At 37.1% G+C, this 24,741-nt stretch overlaps 1 protein-coding gene across 8 annotated transcripts in view; it reads left to right on the plus strand.

Moving 5' to 3' along the window:
- Window positions 1–24,741, plus strand: part of MRTFB (myocardin related transcription factor B) — a 200,080-nt gene that overhangs the window by 91,699 nt on the left and 83,640 nt on the right. Inside the window, exon 1 of one of the 8 annotated variants that reach the window (XM_045819322.1) lies at window positions 21,280–21,624. The exons of the other annotated variants lie outside the window; for them this stretch is intronic. Coding sequence (XP_045675278.1) covers window positions 21,504–21,624 — 121 coding nt within the window. The 5' untranslated portion in view covers window positions 21,280–21,503. Of the gene's footprint in view, window positions 1–21,279; window positions 21,625–24,741 lie in introns of those variants that run through there. 8 annotated transcript variants of the gene reach the window in all.

Below are 24,741 nucleotides of genomic sequence, written 5' to 3' on the forward strand. Positions count from 1 at the left end.
CCCTTCACCATTTTCATCTAGCCCCCCAACACCCCTCCCTTTTGACAGCTGTCATTATGTTCTCTATTCATGAACCTGTTTCTATTTTGTTTTTTAGTTTATTTTATTCTTTAGATTCCACATTTAAGTCAAATCATACGGTATTTGTCTTTCTTTGGCTTATGTCACTTAGCATAATATTCAGGTAAATTCTTAAATATGGGATTGTGGGGTTAAAAGGTATAAATTCATTCATAGGTTTGTTAGATATTGCTAAATTCCTCTCCCAAAGAGTTGTACCAGTTTGCATGCCAAAGTTGAACTTTTTGTGTGTACCTATAAGGGCTATTTCAAAATCTTGTTTTGGCCCTAGCTGGTGTAGCTCAGTGGATTCAGCATGGGCCTGCAAACCAAAAGGTTGCCCATTTATTCCCAGTCAGGGCACATGCCTGTGCTGCAGGCCAGGTCCCCAGTGGGTGATTTATGAGAGGCAACCACACAATGATGTTTCTCTCCCTCTTTCTCCTTCCCTTCCCCTCTCTCTAAAAATAAATAAATAAAATCTTTAAAAAAAATCTTGTTTTGGAGGAAAATGTAAATTACCTCTTCATTTCTTTGCCAGGTTTTTATGTTTTAATATTTGAAGTTATTTATGCATTGGGGAGATTAGCCCTTCCTCTTCACTGTTTTGGTTTTTTTTTAATATGGCCAAAATTTATCAGTCTTTTATTGCTTTTGGTTTTGAGGTCATAGTTAGAAAACTTTTTCCTATGTCCAGGTTGTAGAATTATCCCATCAGTATTTACCTAGAATGCTATATGGTATGATTTTTTAAAACATTTTTATCCCAGAACCACTTGGATTTTATTTTTATCTAATAAAGATCTTTCTTTCTCCCCTCTATGACACTTTTTTCTTCTATGTCTCCTACTTTGTCTTATGTGTTTTTGTTTTTCCCATGTGAACTTAAGTATCATTTGTCTAACTCCATCAAAAAGCTTGTTGATGTGTTTATGGCAATTGTATTTAATTTGTAAATTACAGGAAACCAACATTTTTTTCATTGTGGTATTATACAAAAACAAGGGCTGTCTTTTAGTTTGTTCAAGCCTACTTTTGTATTTTTCAGGAGTTTTGCACATTTTATATTGTTTACACCTGAGTTTTTATCTTCTTTGTTGTTATGATGGGGTTTTCTCTACTGTTTTACTAACTGTTTTGTCTGTGTATCTGAAGGCTATTGATTTCTGTTTGAATTTATTCCACTTGAAGTTTGCCAGGCTTCTTGCCTTTGTAAATTTATGTATTTTATCACATTTGGGGAATTTTTAGGCATTATTTTTGCAAATACATTTTCTGCCTCATTCTCTCTCTGCCTTTCTTCTGGAACTCCAGTTGCATATAAGATAGACTTGAAACCATTTAAGTCACTGGACTCTGTTCTCCATTCTTTTATTAATTATTTTTCTTCATGCACATAGTTTATTTTCATTTTTTCATTTTCATTGACATAATGGTTTATGGATTTGAATTTTTCTCTGAGTACTGCTTTAAATATATACCATAGATTTTAATTATACAAAAACATTTTTTTTTCATTTTACTTTAATTTTTCCTCTTTTCTGTAAGTTACTAGATGTTATTAGTATTTATATAGACATTGATATGAATGTTGTATACAGTATTTTTAACTTTCTTTTATTGTATTCTTTCCATCACCATTTATTCCCCTTGCACCCTTCCTCCCAGCAATCACCACACTGTTGCTCATGTCCATGAGTCCTCCTTCCTTCTGGCTCAGTCCCTCCAGCCCCCAACCCCTTTTCTCTCAGAGCTGTCAGTCTGCTTTCTATCTGTAAATCTGTCTCTATTTTACTTGTTAGTTCAGTTTGTTCATTAGATTCCACATATGAGTGAAATCATATGGTGTTTGTTTTTCTCTATTTATTTCACTTAGCATAATGTGTCTCCAGGTCTAGCCATGCTGTTACAAAGCACAAAATTTTCCTTTTTTACAGCCAAGTAGTATTCCATCGTGTAAATTAGCTGTTTTATCCACTCATCTACTGATGGACACTTGGGCTGCTTCAGTATCTTGGCAATTGTAAATAGTGCTACAGTGAACATAGGGATGCTTCTGTTCTTTCAAACTAACTATAAGGCCATAGCAATACATTATTTTTTATTTTATGGAACTCACTCAAGTTTTCTTTGTGACCTAATATGTGGTTGTTTTTAAATATTTCACATATGTTTGAAAGTGTATGTTCTCTATCAACAATGTGTCAAGTTCACTGTCAATAAAATCTCTATTGCTTATATTGGTTTGGATGGATATATTATACCCCCCCCCAAAAAAACAGAATTTACTTATAAAAAATTGTATATATATATATATATGTGTGTGTGTTTAAACTTCGGTCATCTTCTAAACACTCTCCATTTGATGTAGTACACCTATGAAGACATTTTTTCCACTGCTCAAAACAGTTTTTGAATGTGTCAACTTTGATGCCTTTTAGTGCTTCTGCGGTTTTTTGTTTCACCTTTTCCACATTGGTAAAACATTTCCCTTCAGGGACCTTTTTTCATCCAGGAGAACAAAAAAATCATCTGGGGCACAATCAGGTGAATAGGGAGAGTAGAGCATGGGGGTCATGCTATTTTTGGTCAGAAACTTCTGAACATCAGTATGGTATAGGCAGGCATGCTTGTAAATCACCCATCATGAAATGGATAAGCGTCTTCAAAAAAAATTCATGGGAGCCTAGCGCAGACTCTCACAACAATGCCAGCTGGCACACTGATAGAGATGGGTTACCAGAATACTCACCTAGTCAGGGAAGCCTGTACTACAAGGGGACTGCCCTCTAGATGATAATTCCAATTTTTTGGAGTGGATATACATATATCTCCTTGTTTTCTCTCTATTTCATCTGTTTGTGCTAAGAGTGGCAGATTAAAGGCTCCTATTATTTGTATGTTTTTCTATGTCATTCCATCTCCTGTTATTTTTGTTTTATAATGGTGGTTATGTTGTTTTGGGCATAATCATAACTGGTATATTCTCATTATAATTTATTGCTTTTAGCATTAAAAGATGTACTTCTTTGTCACATATAATGTTTTGTACTTGAATTCTGTGTTTCCTGTGTTTAGGAACACTGTCCCTTCACTACTTTGATCTGTAACATATATCAGTCCACCAAAATCATACAAGCCTCTCTGTGAGTCACAGCACACCGCATCACACCACATCATGTACTTGAGAAATCATTGTGATTACACATGGGATATATATTATTCTATTTATTTTAAATGGATAAGTAGGTTTGTTGGTTTGGTCTGTCTTCCTTTTTTTTTTTTTAAGATTATTTGTAGAAATTCTGTTGCTCAGTTGCTTTCAGATTTTAGGTGCCCAGATAAATAATTTTTTTTACATTAAAGCTTTATAAACAGCAGAGACCGTTTCAGAGTTATCATATTACATACAGGAATTTTTCTGTCTGTTCCCACAAGTGCTATTGTGTGTGTTTTAAAACAAATTCATTGACGTATAAGCGACATACAATAAATGCACATATTTAAAGTATTCAACTTGACGACTTTTCTTCATTACTGCAATCAAGATAACATTTTTATCACCCTTAACAATTTCCTCTTGCCCCGTAGTAATCCATTCCTCTTTCCACCACAGGCTCCAAGCAACCAGTGACCTCCTTTCTGTCACTATACATTAGTTTGCATTTTCTAGATTTTTTAAAACAGAAATGTATATATGTGCTCTTTTTTATTTGACTTCTTGATCTGGCATACTTTTTTTACATTTATCCCTATTGTTGTATGTTGCTCTTTTTTATTGCTGATAGTATTCCATTGTATGGATGGACTTGCAGTTTTAGGCTGTTACAAATAAAGTGGCCAATAAAGTTCTATTGAAGTTTTTCTTCAAAAGTTAAGCATATACCTTCTGTATGAGAAGCCTTTATATAAAAGAAAGGAGTATAAATATGCAAAGATTTATATAAATGTTCATTTCAGATGTATTCATAGTAGCTCAAAACTGGAATCCATCAACTGATGAATGGATTAACAAAATATGGTATATTCATACAACAGATTAACTACTCAGTAGTAGAAAAGAACCAATTACCAGTGTCTGCCACAACATGGATGAATCTCAGAATCAAAGGTATAGTGAAAAAGTTCAAACAAAAGACTACGTACTGTATGATTTAGTTTACTTGAAACTCTAGAAAAGGCAAACTAATATATAGGAATAGAAAGTAGATCATTGATGATCTGGAGCTGGGTACAGTAGAAGGGCCAAGAAAAAAGCTTTTCTTGCTGAATATGTTCTGTGTCTCTAATGTGACTGTGGTTTCACAGGTGTTTACCTCCACAGCTTACCACACTAAACACTTTAAATGAATGTATATTATTTTCTTTATGCCTCAGCAATATTATCTTAAATGTCTGTAAACCACAACCAAATATTATAATAGGTAGTTTTTAATATTAGTTTATTTTAAGGAAGTTACTAATCATCTAGTTAGGACTATTGAATGTAAAAATTTACTTAAAGAGAAACTTGACCATATGCACATGATTAAATCACTGGAATAGATCTCTGAGAAAACTGAAAGATGAGTGAACTTCAGTTTCAGCTTTTGAAGATTGTAAAATTTACTGAGATGGACAACAGATATCAGGAATATGAAAAAGTGTTCAGACAAGTGCTGAGAGAAAGCATAGAGGAATGATTAAAAGCACCTAGTGTTTCTCAGCCAACACTGTGTGAGAAAATAAGTTCCTACAAATGTGATTAGAGTAATTGCTTTGTCGATTACCCCAAGGATGACATAACTAATACCATTTTAGATACATAGAGGAGACGTTAATTCATCCTATACATTGGACAACTGTTGACATTAGAGTTTAATTTTCTCATGGAATCCATTGTGAAAAGTGAGTAGACTGAAGTCTACTGTGTTGCATAGGTTAAAATTTCTACTGCTTAAAAGCAGCATGGCTGAACAATTTAAACTCTTGGTGTCTCACTGTAAAATGGAGACAGTGGTAGATAGAGCTATTGAGAAGGGGAAACTGAGGGAATATATGTAAAGCACTTAGCACTCTGCATACATAAATACAGTGCTCCAGTACACAGTAAGTGACATATAAGCATTAGTGACTAGAACCGTCATCATCATTATTCACAGAATGTTACATCCTCCCATGACAGGCCCAAGTGTTCAGAGTGTGCAGAAAAAAAGATCCAATTTTTGGGAGTAACTGACAGACATCCTGGAAAGCTTCAGAGAGATTGGTACTGGAACTAGTTCTTAAAGATTGCTTGACTGAAGTAACCAAAGCATACGGAACATGTTGGGGGTTAATAATACTGCTCCAAGCCCTGGCTGGCGTAGCTCAGTGGATTGAGCACGGGCTGTGAACCAAAGCATTGCAGGTTTGATTCCCAGTCAGGACACATGCCTGGCTTGCAGGCCACAGCCCCCAGCAACCGCACATTGATGTTTCTCTCTCTCTTTCTCCACCCCTTCCCTCTCTAAAAAATAAATAAATAAAATCTTAAAATAATAATAATAATAATAATAATAATAAATAATAATAATAATAATAATAATACTGCTCCAGAGAGTGGGCAGCAAAGCACTGATGGCTTTCTATGCCACGCTGAGAAATGTGGGCAGAATTTAGGTAGGTAGGGGAGAGGCCCAGATGAGTTTTGGGCAGTTGAGTGACATTTATTTATTCATGCAGGCAGCATTTATTAAGTGGTCATAGTTTCCCAGGTGTTGCTGACATATATTAGTTTTAATTGTATAACATAGCAGTTAGACATTTATATAAGTTACAAAGTGATCACCCGATAAGTCTAAAACATACCCATCTGATGCCATGCATAGTTATTACAATGTTGGCTGTCTTTCCTATCCTGTACTTTACATTCCCATGACTTTTTTAATAACTAGCAATTTCTACATCTTAATCCCATCCCCTTCTTCACCTGTCCCCACAACCACTCTCCCCTCTTGCCGTCATCAGTTTGTCTAATGTATCTATGAGTTTGTTTTATTTATTTTGTAATTTAGATTACAAATGTAAGTGAAATTGTATAGTATTTGTCTTTCTCTATGTGTCTTATTTCACTTAGCAAAATACCCTGTGGGTCAGCAATTTTCTTTCCTTTTTAAAATTTTTAAAAAAGATTTTATTTATTTACTTTTAGAGAGGAGAGAGGGAGAGATGTGTGAGTGATAATATTGATCAGTTGCTTCCTGCATGCCTCCACCTGGAGACCTGGCCCACAGCCCAGGCATGTGCCTTGACTGGGAATAAACTGGCTACTTTTCAGTTTGCAGGCCAGCACTTAGTCCACTGAGCCACACCACCCAGGGCTAGGTCAGCAATATTTAACCAGTGTGCCACAAGAATTTTGAAAACATGCAGTACCTGACTATTTATTCAGGGTCACTGACCACTTCCCTTAGATTGTCAAATTTAAAAAATGACAACTCAACAATAGCCATCTGTTGTGAATGAATCAAAATTATACCTATTTTTTGTCAGATTGGCAGAAAATATAATATTTTTGGTGTACTACAGAATTTTAGTAATTAGTTTATGTGTGCCATGAGAGGAAAAAGGTTGAAAGTTGCCACTCTAGATCAGCCATGTTGCATAAAGTAGTAAGATTTCATTCTTTTTCATGGTCAAGTAATGTTTCATTGTAGATATGTACCCCTTCCTCTTTATCCAGTTGTCTATTGATGAACACTTAGGTTGCTTCCGTATCTCTGCTATTGTAAGTAATGCTACAATTAATATGGGAGTATGTATGTTTTCAAACTAGTGTTTTAAATTTGTTCAGATAAATACCCAAGAGTGGAATTGCTGGATCATAAGGTAATTTAGTTCACTTCTAATTGTTTAAGGAACCTCCATATTGTTTTCATAGTGACTGCACCAATTTGCAGTCCAACAGACCAGGAAGGATCCCTTTTCTCCACATCCTCACCAACACTCGTTTATTGATTTATTTTAGATGATAGCCATTTTGACAGGTATGAGGTGATTGATATGTTTTCTTCTAGAAGTTTATAGTTTTGCATCTCCCATTTTAGTCTTTAATCCATTTTGAGTTTATTCTTATACATGGTATAAGAAAGTGGTCTAGTTTCAGGTTTTTTGTATGTATCTGTGGAGTTTTCCCATCACCATTTATTGAAGAGACTATCTTTACCCCACTGTGTATTCTTGCCTCCTTTGTCATAGATTAATTGGCCATATAGGCATGGGGTTATTTTGTGAGTTGTTTATTCTGTTCCATTGGTACATGTATGTATCTGTTTTTATGCCAGTACCATGCTGTTTTGATGATTTGTAATATAGTTTACAGTCAGGTGGTGTGATCCATCTAACTTTGTTCTTTCTTAAGATTGCTTTGTCTAGTTAGGGTCTTTTGTGGTTCCATATAAACTTTAGAATTGTTTGTTCTAGTTCCATGAAAAATGCCTTTATTATTTTGATAAAGATTACTTTAATCTGTAGATTGTTTTGGGTAATATGGGCATTTTAATGATGTTAATTCTTCCTGTTCATGAGCATGGTTTATCCTTCCATTTATTTGGATCTTCTTCAATTTCTTTTTTTCAATGTTTTATAGTTTCAAGTATAGGCATTTTACCTTCTTGAATAAACTTACCTGGTTAAATTTATTCAGGTATTTTATTCTTTTTGATGCAAGTGTAAAAGGTTTTCTTACTTTCTCCTTCAGATAAGTTTGTTGTGGTTGTATAAAATGTAAACAGTTTCTGAATATTAATTCTGTATCCTGCGTCTTTGCTGAATTTTTGTATTAGTTCTAATACTTTTGATGGAATCTTAGGGTTCTCTTTATGTAGTATCATGACATTTGCAAATAATGACAGTTTTACTTCTTCCTTTCAAATTCAGATGTCTATTATTTCTTTTCCTTGTCTGATTGTTGTGGCTAGGACTTCCAATACTATATTGAATAAAAGCAGTGAAAATGGGCATCTTTGTCTTGTTTTTTATCTTAAAGAGAAAGCTTTCAGCTTCTCACCATTGAGTATGATGTTAGTTGGGGGTTTGTAATACATGGCCTTTATTATGTTGAGTTACATTCCCTCTAGCCCCACTTTGCTGATAGGTTTTTTTAAATCATAAATGGTTGTTGGCTTTTGTGAGTGCATCCATTGATGTGATCAGATGATTCTTGTCCTTTTTTATGTAGTATATCTTGTCAATTGACTTGCAGATAATACATCCCAGTAATAAATCTCTCTTGATAATGGTGTATGATCTTTTTAATATATTACTGAATTTGGTTTGCTAATATTTTGTTGAGGATTTTTGCATCTGTAGTCATTGGGGGTGTTGGCCTGTTGTTGTTATTGTTATTGGTAATGTCTTTGGTTTTGGTATTAATGTTCACCTCATAAAATGAGTTTAGGAGCCTTCCCCCCTCTTCAGTTTTTTTGAAAGAGTTTGAGAAAGATAGGTATTAACTTTTTTGGAAATGATAAAATTCACCTATGAAGCCATCTGGTCGAGGGCTTTTGTTTGTTGGGAGTTTTTTGTTTACAGATTCAATTTCATTAGCTGTTATCAATTTGTTCAGATTTTCTGGTTCTTGATTCAGTGTTGGAAGATTATATTTTTCTGAGAATTTCTTTATTTCTTCCAGGTTGTCTAGTATTTTTGGTATAAAATTGCATGTAGTATTTTCTTATAATGCTGTGTATTTCTGTAGTGTCACTTATCACTCCTCTCTCATCTCTGACTTTATTTTTTGCACTCTCTCTTTTCCTTGATAATTCTGGCTACAGGTTTATCCATTTTGTTTATCTTTTCAAAGAATCAGCTCTTGATTTCTTTGCTTTTTTCTATTTTTTATTATTTTTAATGGAATTTCTTTCCAATTATAGTTGACATCCAATATTATTTTATATTAGTTTCAGGTATACATCATAGTAGTTAGACATTCATTTTTTTTTAACTATTTCATTTATTTCTCCTCTGATGTTTATTGTTTTCTTCCTTCTACTTACTTTGAACTTTGTTGTTCTTTTTCTACTTCTTTTACTTAAAGAGCTGGATTGTTCATATGAGATTGTTCTTGTTTCTTGAGATAGGCCTGTAATGCTATGAATTTTCCTCCTAGGACTGGTTTTGCTGTGTCTCCTAGATTTTGAATTGTTATGCTTTCATTTTCATTTGCCCTAGGGTATGTTTAGATTTCTTCTTTGATCTCATTGTCAACCCATTCATTGTTTAGTAGCATGTTATTTAGCCTCCACATGTTTGTGTGTTTTTCAGTTTTTTTGTAATCAATTTCTAGTTTCATATGTTTGTAATCAGAGTAAATATTTGATATGTTTACAATCTTAAGTCCATCACTTCTAATGTGTCATTTAAGGTCACTGCTTCCTTGTTAATTTTCTGTCTGGATGATCTATCCATTAATGTCAATGGGGTATTAAATTCCCCTACTATTACTGTATTACCATTGATCACTCCCTTTGTGTCCATCAGTATTTGCTTTATATATGTACATGCCCCTATATGGTGTGTAGACATTTTTGAGAGTTATAATCTCTTGTTGAATTGATTCCTTTATCATTATGAAATGGCTTTGTTTCTTGTTTTCAAGTTTTTCCCTGAAATAAGTATGTGTACTCTCACTTTTTTTGTTTCCACTTGCATGAAATATCCTTTCCATCCTTTTCCTTTCAGTCTGTGTGTGTGCCTTTCACTCTAAAGTGGGTGGGTCTCCTATAGGCAGTATATGTGTGGGTCTTGGTTTTTATCCATTTTAACCTATGTCTTTTGACTGGAGTATTTACTTCATGGGCTTTTATTTTAAAGATTTTATTTTGTTTTTAGAGGAAGGGGGGCAGAAAGAGAAGGAGAGAAACATCAGTGTGTGGTTACCTCTTGAGCACCCCCTAGTGGGGACCTGGCCTGCAACCCAGGCATGTGCCCTGACTGGGAATCAAATCAGTGACCTTTTAGTTCACAGGCCAGTGTTCAATCCACTGAGCCACACCAGCCAGAGCTAGTTCATTGACATTTAAAGTAATTATTGATAGGTATGTAGTTATTACCATTTTATTAATTGTTTTCTGATTGTTTTTGTAGTTCACTGTTTCTTATTCTCTTGTTCTCTTGTATGTTGATGACTTTCTATAGTGTTGTGTTTGGATATCTTCTCTTATTTTACTTTTTTTCTTTTGGATTTTAGAGAGGGGGGAGGGAGGGAGAAAGAGAGGGAGAGAAATGTCGATCTGAGAGAGAAACATTGATTGGCTGCCTTTAGCACATTTCCCAACTGGGGACCGAACCTGCAACTCAAGCATTTGCCCTGACCAGGAATCAAGCTGACAAACTCAGTTTGCAGCAGGATGATGCCCAACCAACTGAGCCACTCCTGCTGGACTGGATTTCTTTCTCTTTATTTCTTGTATATTTCTTACAGATTTTTGGTTTGTGATTACCATGTGCTTCATGTATACCAAACGACATTTTTGGCAGTCTGTTTTAAGTTGATGGGCTCTTAAGTTCAAACATTCTAAAATCACTATAAGTTTTACTCTCCCCTTACATGTTTATGTTTTGATCATTTTTTCCTTTTTTGTTTGTGCTTGTTTGTGTGTATCCCTTAATTTATTGTGCAATTGCCCATGATCTTCCTAACTTTGCCTTTTGATCTTTGTAACAGTTTTATAGTTGGTTGACTCAGTGGGTTTTTTTTGTTTGTTTGTTTTCTAAGTAGATGCCTTTTCCCTATATTTTCTTACTCATTTCTTGATCTTTTCTTCCTAAAGATGCCCCTTTAACATTTTTTTTTCAATGCTGGTTAACTGGTGATGAATTCCTTTAGCTTTTTCTTGTATAGGAGACTCTTTATCTCTGCTTTGGGTCTAAATGATAGCTTTGCTGGGTAGAGTAGTCTTGGCTGTAGGTCCTTGCTTTTCATTTCTTTGAATATTTTATGTGAATTCCTTCTGGCCTGCAAAGTTTCTGTTGAAAAATCAGCTGACAGTCTTATGGGAGCTTCCTTATTATACATGACTGGTAGTCTTTTTCTTCTCATAGGATTCTCTCTTTGTCTTCAGCCTTTGGCATTTCAATTATGATGTGTCTTAGTGTGAGCCTCTTTGGTTTCATCTTGTTTGGGACTCTCTGTGCTTCCTTATTTTGTATTTCTATTTCATTGACCAGGTTAGGAAAGTTTTCGATCTCTTGCTCTCTCTTTCTCCTTTGATTCCCTTACGATGTGAATATTGTTAAGCTTGATGTTGTCTGAAGGCTCCTTAAACTGTCCTCTTTAAAACTCTGTTTTGGCTTTTTTTTTTCCTATTCCAATTGGGTGTTTTCTGTTACCTTTTCTTCTAGATTACTAATTTGATCCTCTGCTTCATCTAGTTGCTATTGATTCCCTCCAGTTTTTTTTTGTTTTTCATTTCAGTTATTGTGTTCTTCATTTCTAACTGGTTCTTTCTTACGGTTTCTAGCTCTTGGTTGAAGCTTTCATTGAGTTCATCTCTTCTTCCCCTATGTTCATTGAGCATCCTTCTAACCACTGTTTTAAACTCTATCTAGTAGATTGCTTGTCTTCATTTTGTTAGTTGGTTTTTTCGACTTTTTATCTTGTTCTTTCATTTGGGGTATGTTTCTTTGTCTCTTAATTTTGACAGCCTCCCTGTATTTGTTTCCGTGTATTAGGTAGATCTACTACATCTTCCAATTCTGGCTGAGTTGCCTTATGTTAAGTGTTCTGTGGGGCCCAGTGGCACAATCTCTCTGTTCACCTGAGCTGGGTGCTGCAGCAGTGTCCCTTGTGTGGGTTGTGTGCACCCTCCTGTTGTAGTTGAGATTTGATTGCTTTTGCCTCATCACAAGGTGGGGTTGATCCTCAGGCTGACTGACTATGAGGGCTGGCCGTGACAACAACAACAGATATATTTTTTGGGGGGTGGGGACTGACCTCAAATAGTAGTAGTCTTTTTAGCAGGACACTGGTAACAACCATATCCATCCTTCAGGTATGTCATTTGTTGAGCTGGTTTGGTGGTGATCTGGTATAGTCTGAAGCCAACTACCTGGTGTGTTGATTATGAAGCCTCTCAGGAGGGGCTTCAGTGCAGTCCAAGGTGAATTGCCATTTGTGTCCAGCTTGATGCCACCTGGTGGGAGCCACAAAGGGATCTGCAGTTGTTTAACATTTGTGCTTTACCTGGAGGTGTTTGCAAGAGGCTATGCTGCAAACCAAGGTTGGCCTCCACTAGTGCCAGGCTTAGGATCCTTTGGTGTGTAATATGATCTGAGCTGAGGACATCCACCACTTATGCCAGGATTTGACTGTTTAGTTGAAGTTGCATTCCAAGAAAACACTGGTTGCAGCTTATGCTAGGCTTGGGGCCACCTGGTGGGAGTTACAATGCAAGATGAGACTGGTTGTCCTTCATGCCAGGTGGCCTCTTAGCAAGAGGTACAGGGCACAGTGAGGCCAGCTGATGCTTGTTTGGGGTTTGTGTATCTTTTAGAGATTTTAAGAAAGTCAGCAGCATGAGCAGAGGCAGGCCATTTGTTTTGGAAAGCCACTGGAAGCAGCTTGGGTGCACAAGTTGGGTGGGGCCAGGTCACAAGGCATCACCAGGGTGGGACCATATTTGCCAGGTTAATGGAAAGCTCCTAATTGGCACTCACCTGCACCTGCCAGCTGGTTGGGGATAGTGGCTCACAAAGGGGCTGTGGCGCATACCAGTACCTCTGTCCCCTGAAGGAGTTGTTCTGACTTCTGCTCCTTGAACTCCTAACCATTAAGCTAGTCAGTTCAGCTCCTCCCTGTATGCCCCTTCTGCTTTCTCAGCTGTAGCACAGAGCAAGTTAATTTGTGACCAAGTGAGTCCATGCATGGGCCCCTCAAGAGGAACACCTGATACTCCAGAAGCCCTTCATCTCACTTGGACACAATGCCCACAGGTTTTCATGGCCAGGTGTTGTGTGGACTCCTTCCCTATACTAGGACCCCTCACTCCCCAGGGTGGTCTTCCACAGCCTAGATATTCATCCCTGTTCTTAATCACCACACCATATGCATGAGAACAGTACATTTTGTGTCTCCTCCCCTCCCACCAGTCTCATCATGGCTTCTTTATGTCCTTAGTTATAGAATTTCTGTTCAGATAGTCTTCAGGTGGTTCACAATGATGGTTATTCTATAATTTAGCTGTAATTTTGATGTAATTGTGGGAAGAGGTGAGCACAGAGTGTACCTGCTTTGCCCTCTGGACCGAAGCTGACGTAGTGTTGGTTCTAACCAATTCTTAGACCCTACGGCTGACTTCTTGGCCATGATTTGTCACTTGGGACAGTTTTTCTATATCATTATTCCAGTAAGTGAAAAAGTATCAACAGGGTTCTCTGCATGTATAAGCTAATAAGTGAAATTTCAAGTAGTAGGAAGTTACTAGAAGGTATTAAGTGCCAAACCAAAGAATGATGAACTTTACCTGCACCCCACTTCAGCCTTAAAGTGTGTGGGTAGAAAATGTAGAACACATGTGTGCTGTTGTGGTCAGTGAGCTAGTCTGCGTGGTGTGTGTGTGTTGCCAGAAAAATCCCAAACCTAGGAAACACGCAACCATCGAGAATAACACAGGGGAGACCATTCCAGAAATTAGTCCTAACAGACACTACCATTTGGGAAGTTCCTAATTTTTATAATCACAGAAAACATCTGCTGCTGTTTTTACATTTCTGTAGATGAGGCAGCCACAGAACAGAGCTGTTGCAACTTTTTCAAGATCTCATAGATCTCACAACCAAATTTGTTAATTCTGAACTTGTTCTTTCCACAAAGCCATCCTGCTTCTAACCTTCATAAATCTGTCTGTAATCTGATCCTTCTGAAATTAAGTGACCAATTTTTCTTAATACATGCCTCTGAAAATCACATGTAAATTTAATAAAAAGGACAAAAAAGACATACAGGCTCTTGCTTTTAGTGAAAGGAATGTTGGAGTCAGAAAACCAGTATTAAAAATGTGTTCAGTAGCAGATTAACTTAAGAACACATCATTTCATGTTTGAACTTCAGTTTCTTTTTTTAAAACAAACAAATATCAATACATGTTTACTATACCTCAGCTGCTGAGTATCAAAAGATCCTCAAAGGATATGCTGACTTGGCTTGTAATCTAAAATCCTTATCACAGATGGCAAACACTTGTTAATACTTTCTCATAATGGGTTTCCTACATGCAGTTGACTCTTACTATCCAATTTTTTTGTTTTCAACAAAATAGGAAAAAGTTGGCTTTCCTTCTTGTAAATTCTCAAAGGGGTGAAAATTGGTTCTTGGAGAATAGGCAAATTTTTTTTAATGTATAAGGCACAGATAAATAAATATATATTTATTATATATACAAAACATAAACAGACATGTGGTAAATTTGTGGTATTAAAATTTCATGGAAAGTGATTAGGAAAACCATTACATAGAAGAGGGTCAGGAGATAGGGAGGGACAGTAATATAAAAATGGTTGAGAAACACTATGTAGATAGTTTTTGTTGTTGTTATTATAAGCACTGACCTCAACATCACACTGATGATAACTTCATAATATGCCTTCTAGGCTTTGCTAGGATTTGACCCTCTTAACTTTTCATCACTCCCTTCTATTTCTGTTAGACCTTTAAAGTTGTAATCATCTCATTCTCCTTCATATTCCATAACTGGGAATTTGAGGAAGACCACGCTAAAGATATATAATCTAAGGGAAGCTCTTTGTTGTAAATGTTCCAGCCAGTTGTCTGTATTTATATAAGTAACTATAAAGTTTAGAAATAGAGAAAAGATCTGAAATTTAAAAAAAAAAAGAAATAAAGAAAGGATCTGAGTGACTTGTTTAAAAAGCTGATAAAAGTGTGCTCTGTTGTCTCGTGATTACCCATACTAAAGGTCCAGGCAGAAGATGACAAAGGGCACAGGTCGTTTCCATGTGTGAAGTCAGATCACGTCAGTTGAGGGAGGCTGTCATACTGTGACAACCTGACTAGGAATGAGCAGCCTCACCTGCCGCTTTCCTGTTGGGGAAACTTCCACATGAAGTTTTCTGCTGTCAGACTGAGCAAAGTTAATCAGCAGACCATTAATGGTGAAATTCCAACCCTGAAAAACCTTCCAGAGATACAGTTCCTGTCTTTAGAGAGTATAAAGCAAACACAAGAACATAGTGCCATCCGTGCCAAGATTGTATTCTAGGATGGTAGATGATCAGCACAAATTACAAACCAAATTATTAGGCTGTTTTGCCCTGTTGTAGTGTGTGTGTAAGTTATGCAATATTTAATAGTTAAGCAATATTTAATTGCTTAAATCATTGATACTCCTTGAAAATCTTACTATCTTAGAAATGGCAGAAAAATGTATTCTTCATGAAACAGTGGCTCTCATAAGTGCTAATTTGTTCATCTCTTTATATTCTGAGTACTATATGTTTGATATCCATGTATTTTTAAAAAATTGTAAAAATGAAGGACTTAAGATACACCATCTGGCTTCAGGTACAGCACCCTTTAATCATCCTTTTTTAAAAAAATATTTTAAATTATCAGAATGACAAATTGGTGTTTATAATTATTAAATTATTGAGATTTATCATTACCATTTAGCAATTATCTAAAGATATAGTATTTTATAGTGGTATTTATAATGTTAAAAAGGAGAAAATTAAGGATCAAATATATATTTTACTCAATATGTGGTATCCTTAGGAAAAAATTAAGGTGCAACCTAGACTGAAATTTTTCTCCCTAAATGCACCCAATCTAGTTAACTATATCTACATAAATTTTGTGATGCTGTAGCTCACACTGTGTGAAGGAAGCCCCAAAGTGTACCCCCACTTGCTTCAGCGAGTGGCTACTTGAGGACCTGTTACAAAGTGCAAGAACGTGGAAGGTGAAAAGGAAAAAGGCAGTGCATCTTAATCGCAGCATCAGGGTGCCACAAGAGAAACGATACTCAATATGTTTAGCATTCTCTTTGCATTCTGTGACTATTTTCTTTATTCATTACTCTTGATTGTTTTTACATTGGTGAACATTTCCTATTTGGTGATATTCTAAAGTTTTTCCTTACTGAAATCCAGCATCATCACAGTGATAATCTTTTCTATCACCGGTTTTATAAACATATATTGACTCTGCCAAGTTTTTAGTGTAGGTCCCTTGAGCCTAGTTTGTTTCTGTTCTGATTCCCTGAAGCCTTTTTTGGATTGTTCCTGGTCTCCGAGCCATACAGTTTTTCTCATGCTTATTAAATATCTGTAGTGAGAAAATTGACTTGATTTATGCTACTCTCTTTCACAACAAAACAGCTCTTTTGAGTTTGCATACACACAAACCCTGTGGGAACAAATTTATCATAGCCAAAGTGACTTTAATCACCTATCAGTTGAAGTTAAATGTCACTCATGACAACAGAGCCAATGACACTGAAGATGATGTAGTACATACAGTAAGGAGCAAGGGCAGGCCCTCTGGAAAGCAGTTCATATGACAACTGTGGGCTTCTCTGACTCAGAGAGAATGCATGTCTCCTTCCGTCCTTTGTTCCTTATTGAATCCAACAGACATTATGTGGGGCCAAGCAAGGCAGCTGCTCTGTGGGAGTGGGGGGAGGTGACCCAGTATAGGGCTTCAGAAGCTGCGTAGGCTGGGGAGACATCTGCATAGGTTTTGGCTACAGCAGTGCCAATGGGGTGAACAGGGTATTCATGAGTGGGGTGGCAGAAACCATGGAAAACAAGGTTCTTGTTACAGAAGAGGGTTACGAATGTAGAAAAGAGAGAAAATTAGAGTGAGCCTGTGACATTGGATCAGAATTGGAGGCATCAGGGTGAACTCACGGTTTTCAGTATTCATAGATAAATGTATATATATATATATTTAATTATAGATCTATACTTTACACCGTCCATATGTAGAGATGTAAGTGTGTGTGTGTTTGCACACATATACACAAATGAACTCACAGATTATTTCCTAACTAAACCTACAGAAGTCTGAGAAGGGAGTAGTGACACCCTAATAGCCGTGAGCACACCTCGCATCAAATCTTGGTTTCTCATCAGAGCAGGAGGCATATAAGGTGAGCCTAGGACGTTTTGTCCAGAAAGTGAGAAAGTGCTCAAAGAATACAGGGTCATGATAATAAGAAACTGAAACCAACTTGAAGTTGTACCCACTGGCCAAATCTGGAATAATTAGTGTCAAAATAAATGATGATAGAAACATGTTATAACCAATTGAGTAAAATAGAAATCGATAAGTTCCTGCTAATATAAATGGATACCATAAACCAAATAAAGAAAATTCTTTTTCTTATAGTCGGATGTGCCACTAATAATTGTAGAAGGGATGATAGCAGTTTTAAAATCACCTTTTGGTAATCATCAGAGCAATAATTCAGCCCCACAAAATAATTACAAAGAGGTAAAGCTTTACAATAAAGAAACCTGGCCACTACCACCTTAATTAGTTAATCAAAATAATCATTATCAGTTACGAGACAAATGGAATTTTTGCACCACCTAATAGGATACAAAGAACACATCATTACTTCTGTGGTATTCCTGCCATACCACAGAAGTACTTCTGCCATACCTAAATCTAATCATTAAGGCATATCAGACAAATTCAGACTGAGGGTAATTCTACAAAATAACATGCCTGTAATCTTCCAAATTCGAGGAAAGAAAAGCCCAGGAAGATAGAAGGGAAGATAACTAAAGAGACTCACCAATCCAGTGCCATACGTGATCCTGGTTTGGATCTTCTTGCTGGAAGGGATGTTGTTCTCGAGACAATTGGTGGAACTTGAATGGAGTCTGTGGATGAGATGGCAGTGATATATCAATGTTAATTTCCTGATATTGATGGTTATATTATGATTGTATTAGATAATCCTTGTTTGTAGAAATGAACCACTGAAGGTAGAGAGGTATCATGTCAGAGCCCACCTACAGATGGTTTGGGGGGAAAATGCTCTGTGAACCTGAAATTATTTTTTTTTAATCCTCACCCAAGGACATTTTTTTCATTGCTTTGAGAGAGAGGGAGAGAGAGAGAGAAAAAAAACACTGATGTGAGAGAAAAACATGGAGTGGTTACCGTCTCGTACAAGCCCTGACAGGGGATTGGACCTACAACCTGAGTATGTGCCCTGACCAGGAATCAAACCTGGGAACCTTCAGTCCCTGGGACAACACTTTAACCAACTGAGCCACAATGGCCAGGGGTCGAATCTTTAAAAATAGCAGCATAAATGTTCTGTCAGGCATATTCACCACTGAAGAAATTATATTCTTTCAAAACTACAGAGACAAGACTTTTGATATAAACCTGTAGCTGAACAACATGTTTCCTTTTTAAGAGTTTTGATGTTTATCAGATACAAAAATAGTAAACTTACAGAGGATCTTTAAAAGAGAAGTTTTGTGTGTTAACACATTCAGCACATGTGCTATACACACACACAACACAAAACCAGGGAAGAATTTTAAAGTTTCTGGTGTAGCTTGTATGTACTCAGGTTTCTAAACTTGTGGCTTAAAATCATTTGGGCAGTATTTAAAGAGCAACATCCTGAAAAAGACATTGTTGGGGTTTATTGTTTTCTGTTTTTTCTTTTTTATCCTCACTTGAGGACTTTTTTTTTTTTCATTGCTTTCAGAGGGAGGGAGGGAGAGAGGAAGAGAGAGGGAGGAACATCAATTGGCTGCCTTCTTGAAGTCACCCTGACCCAGGAATCAAACCCGCAATCTGGCTGTGTACCCTGACTGGGAATCAAACCCGAGACCCTTACATCTTCAGGATGATGCTCCAATCAACTAAGCCATACCAGCCAGGGCAGGGTTTATTGTTTGTTTGTTTGTTTAATCTTTTTGTAAGTTAATTCCAAATATAAGCCCTGGAGCAAAGCTTTCTGTTTGTAATCCTGGCCACCACTTATAAAATATAGCCTATATTATTCTAGGCCCCAGTTTTATCATCTGTAAGTATTATCATCAGGATAATAATGTTGAACTCACGGGTCAACAGAATAAATGGGATAATATATGAAAAGTGCTTAGACTGTGGCACATTGTAAGTACTGAATAAAGGCGGCTCCTGCTTTATTATTTCAGAAGTTAAAATGCTTTCATGAAAGCCTTCTTGTATGATTATGTTGGCTTCCTTCTCCCCCTCCAGGAAGAGAAGTACTAGGCCATCAAAATTATGTCCTTTACTGTTAAACTTGTCCCAAGATCAAACTAAAGCCTAGAAATGGAGCATATTTTAGAAGACAGAAGGCATTGCAATGCAACAGAAAAAAAGACTTACGTTTTGGAGAACTCAGATTTGTTAAATTCCAGGCCTTCCACTTACGAGCTTTGTAACTTTGGTCTTGGTCTGTAAAATGTTTATAATGTACAAATAATCTTAAAGACCACAAGGACTGTTGGGGGTTGAATGAGATAAGCTTTGCAAACTTCCAGTAAAATGACCACCCTAAAGAATGTCTTCAAAAAATGGTTATTTTTCTTACTCCTTTAAAGGTGCAGGAACAGTTAATTTAGAAGAATAAAGGTCTTAGGATCAGAAAAGTAGCAGAGCATCTGAGGGCATTTTTGAGGAGTGCAATAAGCTTATTGTGCCTGTTTGTTCCTACAGAGGTTTAGACTACCAACGACGGGCTTAAATTGCTTCAGAAGGAATTTCAGTTGACAAGAAACATGTCATGTGTTGTGTAATCCCATTCTAAAGAGACGCCGGAGAAGGATAGATAACTATCTTTCTAGAACAGCACGGGTTTAGTGCACAGCAGCCTTGAAACTGGGGACAAAGGATGGACTTCATCTAGTTCCCATCTGTGTTTAAATGGTGAAGAGAGTATTGACTTTTCTGGCTCTAAAAATGTAAGCCTTGCTTTATCCCACAGAAGGATCATGTCAAAGTGTTTTCTTTTAAAGAGAAAATGTGCTCCTTTAGAGAACATGTAGTTGTTCATCTAAAATTAGTGCTTCTTGGTCATTGATATAGGACTTCTTTAGAACTCTTGAGTATTATTAAAGGAAGTTTTCCTGTTGCACTTTCTTCTGCTTTAGTTCATTCACTCAATCATGCAACATGTATTTATTGACAACTAATATTCCTGGCACTCTGCTAGATGTTGGTTATGCAAACGTGAACAAAACATTCCTCATGGAAGAGGATTCAGTCTACTGCCCTTACAACCCCTAGTGGGCTTTATAGGAGCTCCCCACAAAGGAGCATACTTTGAGTCATTGAAAAATTAGATTCTTTTGGCTACAGTTACAGTTGGCTATATGTTTGGCATGTACAAAAACAGGCTTGACTCCACGTGTGCCTGGGATTGCCGTCCCTAGAGGTTTCCTTCGAGCAACGTCCCTTGTGTGTAATCTGGACAGCAGTCTGGGACCTGCAGAAGAGGTGCCCGTTGTTGACAGCGCATGGGAAATTAAACTTGGGCTGGTCACGGGTTGAACATTGTAAAATAGAAGATTTCAGTGTCTCTCCTTTTAGTACAGGAGAAGAGATTTTTCCTTAGAACCATCATGGCGATGTTAACTCGCTCAGCCGACTAGTGGCACAGAAGAAAAGTGCTGCTCAGGTCTGAATTGGTGAGGCTGAAAGCTGCAATGATAGTACATGTCCCTGTTACAAAGAGCACTGCTTTGCCAGGAAGAGCCAGACGCAGTAAAAAGCACAGCACAAAAGAACTTTGGTCGTGCAATGCCTCTGTTTTTATCCAGATAGGCTAGTAGCATGTTTATTCAGCACGGTGCCTCTGCTGAGATAAGACCTGCTTCCGTCAAATGCCCTGGACTGCCGCTTGTTTAGCTGCAGAACTTAATGAGTAATGAATGTGCTTGTCTGGCTGATAGAAAGTATTTCCACAGACTGCAGCTGTGTTTATAGAGAGCTAGAGCGACCACAGGCAGCAATTTGTTGTCTTAGGTATCAGCAACGTCTTCTCTTTTAACAACTAGAGGATTTATTTTTAACAGCTTGACTCAGTGTTTGTCAGATGATTTGGACCATCAAACTGCAGATTGAAGTGCCCAGCACGGGGGAAGCTGGAATGGCAAAGGAAAGGGGCTGGCTGGGAAAAGGGGTGGGATTTCAGCATCACCGAGCCTCCAAGGCTCTGCCTCCCAATGTGGGAGAGAGTTCAGAGCTTCCAGCGGCATGAGTGTCTGTGCAGGTCAGGCTGGGAACTGAAGGCTGATTGATGGGTGCCTTCAGCCGCTTAAAGACATAATTGCCCACTGGTGATTGGGGTATTGTGAGGAGGCTCCCAGGACCCAGGGACCAGAGTATTTTGAGCACCAGCCTTTGCTGTTCAGCAGATTGAGCTCTTCTCCTGCTTGATGCTGCCTGTCTCCAGAAGCCTCTCACCATGATCGATAGCTCTAAGAAGCAGCAACAGGGGTTCCCAGAGATTTTAACTGCTGGGAATTTCGAGCCATTAAAAGAAAAGGAATGCCTTGAGGGAAGCAACCAGAAAAGTCTCAAGGAAGGTCAGTGTTTCTTTGGACAGGGCCAAAACTGCCGAATTCCTATTCCCATCAACCAGGCTGAGTATGTTTGTCTGATTATTACTGTGCCGTGTCTCTCTCTGTTTCCTGCCGTAGCTTACACAGTCTGAGTTCTTTGAAATGAAAGCTTAATGCTGTTCTTGGTAGCTCTCTCTAAAAATTCATTAACCGGTAGAACTCTAGGGATTTTGCAATAATTAATACAATCAGGGGATTTAGGAAGCCAGTCCTCACTTCACTAAAATCTTTCCAGGTTCATTTTGTATGTTTTCTCATGTTCTCCAATTTTTTATCCTTCTCCCCTCACCCCAGGAGGGGGCATTTCTTTTTCAGTATTATTCAGAGCACTGCTTCTTTTAGGTTTACAAACACATGATTCCAGGAAAATTATTTTTTTCCAGTTAGCATGTTTATGGCTTTTATTGTTTAAAACAAGGAAGGTAGCTATCTCTTTCTCAATTGTATCTCAAAACGATCGGTTTAATTGATTGTAGTGCATACTGCATTGTTTTGTTTTTAAACGCACATTGCGTAGTTTTGTGGTTTCGTAACAAAGCAAAGAATAAGCTTAAGAATACTGTTAATTATTGTCAGTGTCCACTGCAGAGGTGGACTCTGATTAGGACTCTGATTAGTTTAAGGAAATGGCCAAAGGTATGCATAGGCATTGCCGTCCTGTGTCTGTTCTGGCATGCTGAGTGTGCCAAGACCAGTGCACCCTGTGCTTCACTGTAGCAGCTGGGGACCAAGGACTATAGTGTAAGAAATTCAGGGTCTACAGAGAGTAAGTTTTTCCTAAATTTGAGGTACGAAGATCACCTCTCTCAATACTCATTTAATTTTAAATTTGATTTTCTAGTGTTCTTTGGGAGGCAAAACCCCACAATAACCTCTCTTTCATTTTATCTGCTTTCAGCTCGTACCATGAGCCACCCCCTCATCTCTCCACTCGCTCTTGCTCATCTTGTAGAGACCCAGAGTAAAGGTAGAGTTATCCACCTAAGCAGAAGTTTAAGCTTCTTCCAAAAGAATATTCCTCCTTTTCTCCCTCATTTGGAATATAAGCATGATAAGTTGTAACAGATTTAAAAGGTAATAAGAAACAATAGGTGGACTTGCTAGAGTTGAACTACTTTTCATTGTGAGTAGAAAAAACATCTGGGTGGAAGCAGATGACACACAGTGAGGTATAAATAGCTGTTGCCAGGCACCAGACAATGGGGTCGCCTCTGCTTGTGCACTGAGAGCCTTACCCCAGGTTGGTACAGAGGCAGTACTAGTGGAGTTGGCAGGACACATTCTGGAGATTCACTGAGGGGACCTTAAAAATTTTTAAATCATTCACTTAAAAAAAAAGCTAAGAATTATCTGTGCATCATTTATATCAAGTTCAGGTGTTAAGCTACTATTACTACCTTAAATTTAAAATAATTTTTGTGGGAAAGAAATTTAAAAAATAAAACAATTTTTGTGCTATTTGAAAACCTGAGAAAGTAGAGGAAAATGGAATAGGAAAAATTTTAGAATGTCACAACAGCCTAATATGATAAAAGAGCATAGAAAGCAAGGATTAAAAATACAAAAACAGGATATAGGGGAATTGTCAACAGGAACAGCAAAGTAGAGTTGAGATGATTACATAATGCATAGATTGTTTCCCTAACAATTGTGACCACGCTTTCCATTTATACATGTGCAATAGTGTAATGTCAAAAGAGCAGAAGCATGGACTCTCAAGGGAGACGTATGCTTGAGGTCAAATCCCAGGCATACCATTTTCTAGCTTGTGACCCTGGGCAAGTTTTGGGCAGTGAGGAGAAACTGTATGTACTTCACAGTGTTTTTATGAAGTGCCTGGTTTAATGCCAGCTTACCATCCCTCTTCTTACTTGGTTTTTTAGCCCTTAATTATTTTCCTCTTCTATTTAAAATTAAATTTTTGAGATCCTATATATATTGACAAAATATAGAAGTATTCTATATTTTAGTGTCATGTAAATTTATGGGTATAAAGAAGTAAGGAGAAAGACCTTTTATATTTTAAAACACTTCACAGAAATGATTGGCTGATAAAAATTCATCTCTCTTACCACAGTTGCACTGAACTGGGTTTTGCTTTCTATCTCAACAGACTGTATTTCTACTCATTTTCTGGTACAGATATAGCTGAGGGTTTGAAAAATAACATATAGAGAGACTGAGGGTGATCTGTTAGTGAAAGAAGATTAGACCTGGGTTTACTTAGAACAGAAAAAATGAGAGAAATTTTTAAGAAAGCTACTTTATTATTTGGAGTACTATGAAAACACCTTGGTTCCTATGCAAGATTGAACTCATGAAATTCAGTTGTTGCAGTCACTGCCTGCAGATGAAAACCAATGGCCAGCTTCTCAAAGTCGTAGAGTAAAACAAGGGACAGGACACTGTAGAACTTCATCTGCTTTTAAGCACAGGGTCAGACGTCAGTTGTATTAATCCACACAAGTTGGCTGCAGTTGTTCAAACACTAAAACACCCTAGAGTCTAATTAGATTCTATGCTGTTTTGTCATAATAGACAAATGTATAAGTGTTAGTAATGTCTAATGGTTTATGCCTTATCTGTTAAGAGACACAAAATATTTATTATATTTCACATCAACTGTGTTTGGTTTTCCATTCATTTTAGGCAAAGTTGATTTTTGTTTTTGTTTTTTTGAAGAACAACCTTTGGAATTATTTGTAATGTCTGGATCATAAGTGTCTAGGTAACGAGGAAGGATAAATTTGGGTCCATTTAGTTCTAATCAAGACACAGCTTATCTCACTGGTGTTTCTGACATGTGTCTACTCTATGGTTGGAAGTCCACTCTGTTTCTCAAGTAGTTGGTCTAGGTCCTGCTTATATTAGGATATTTTTAAATTCTTACTATTCCTGAGAGTACTAGTTAGCTGAAATTATTACTGGGGGTGGGGGGAATAGACTTTGCAAGCAGATAATCATAGATTTCAAGAGTTTATGTGACATCTAAACAAAAAAATTTAGTAATACCTGTTGAAAATGTTTGTGTAAGCTGCCTATAAGTAGTTGTCAATACATACCAGAGAGTTGTTTGGATAA

This window comes from Phyllostomus hastatus, unplaced genomic scaffold (genome assembly GCF_019186645.2).
Source record: "Phyllostomus hastatus isolate PE091 unplaced genomic scaffold, TTU_PhHast_1.1 phas_scaffold_385, whole genome shotgun sequence".
NCBI lineage: Eukaryota > Metazoa > Chordata > Mammalia > Chiroptera > Phyllostomidae > Phyllostomus > Phyllostomus hastatus.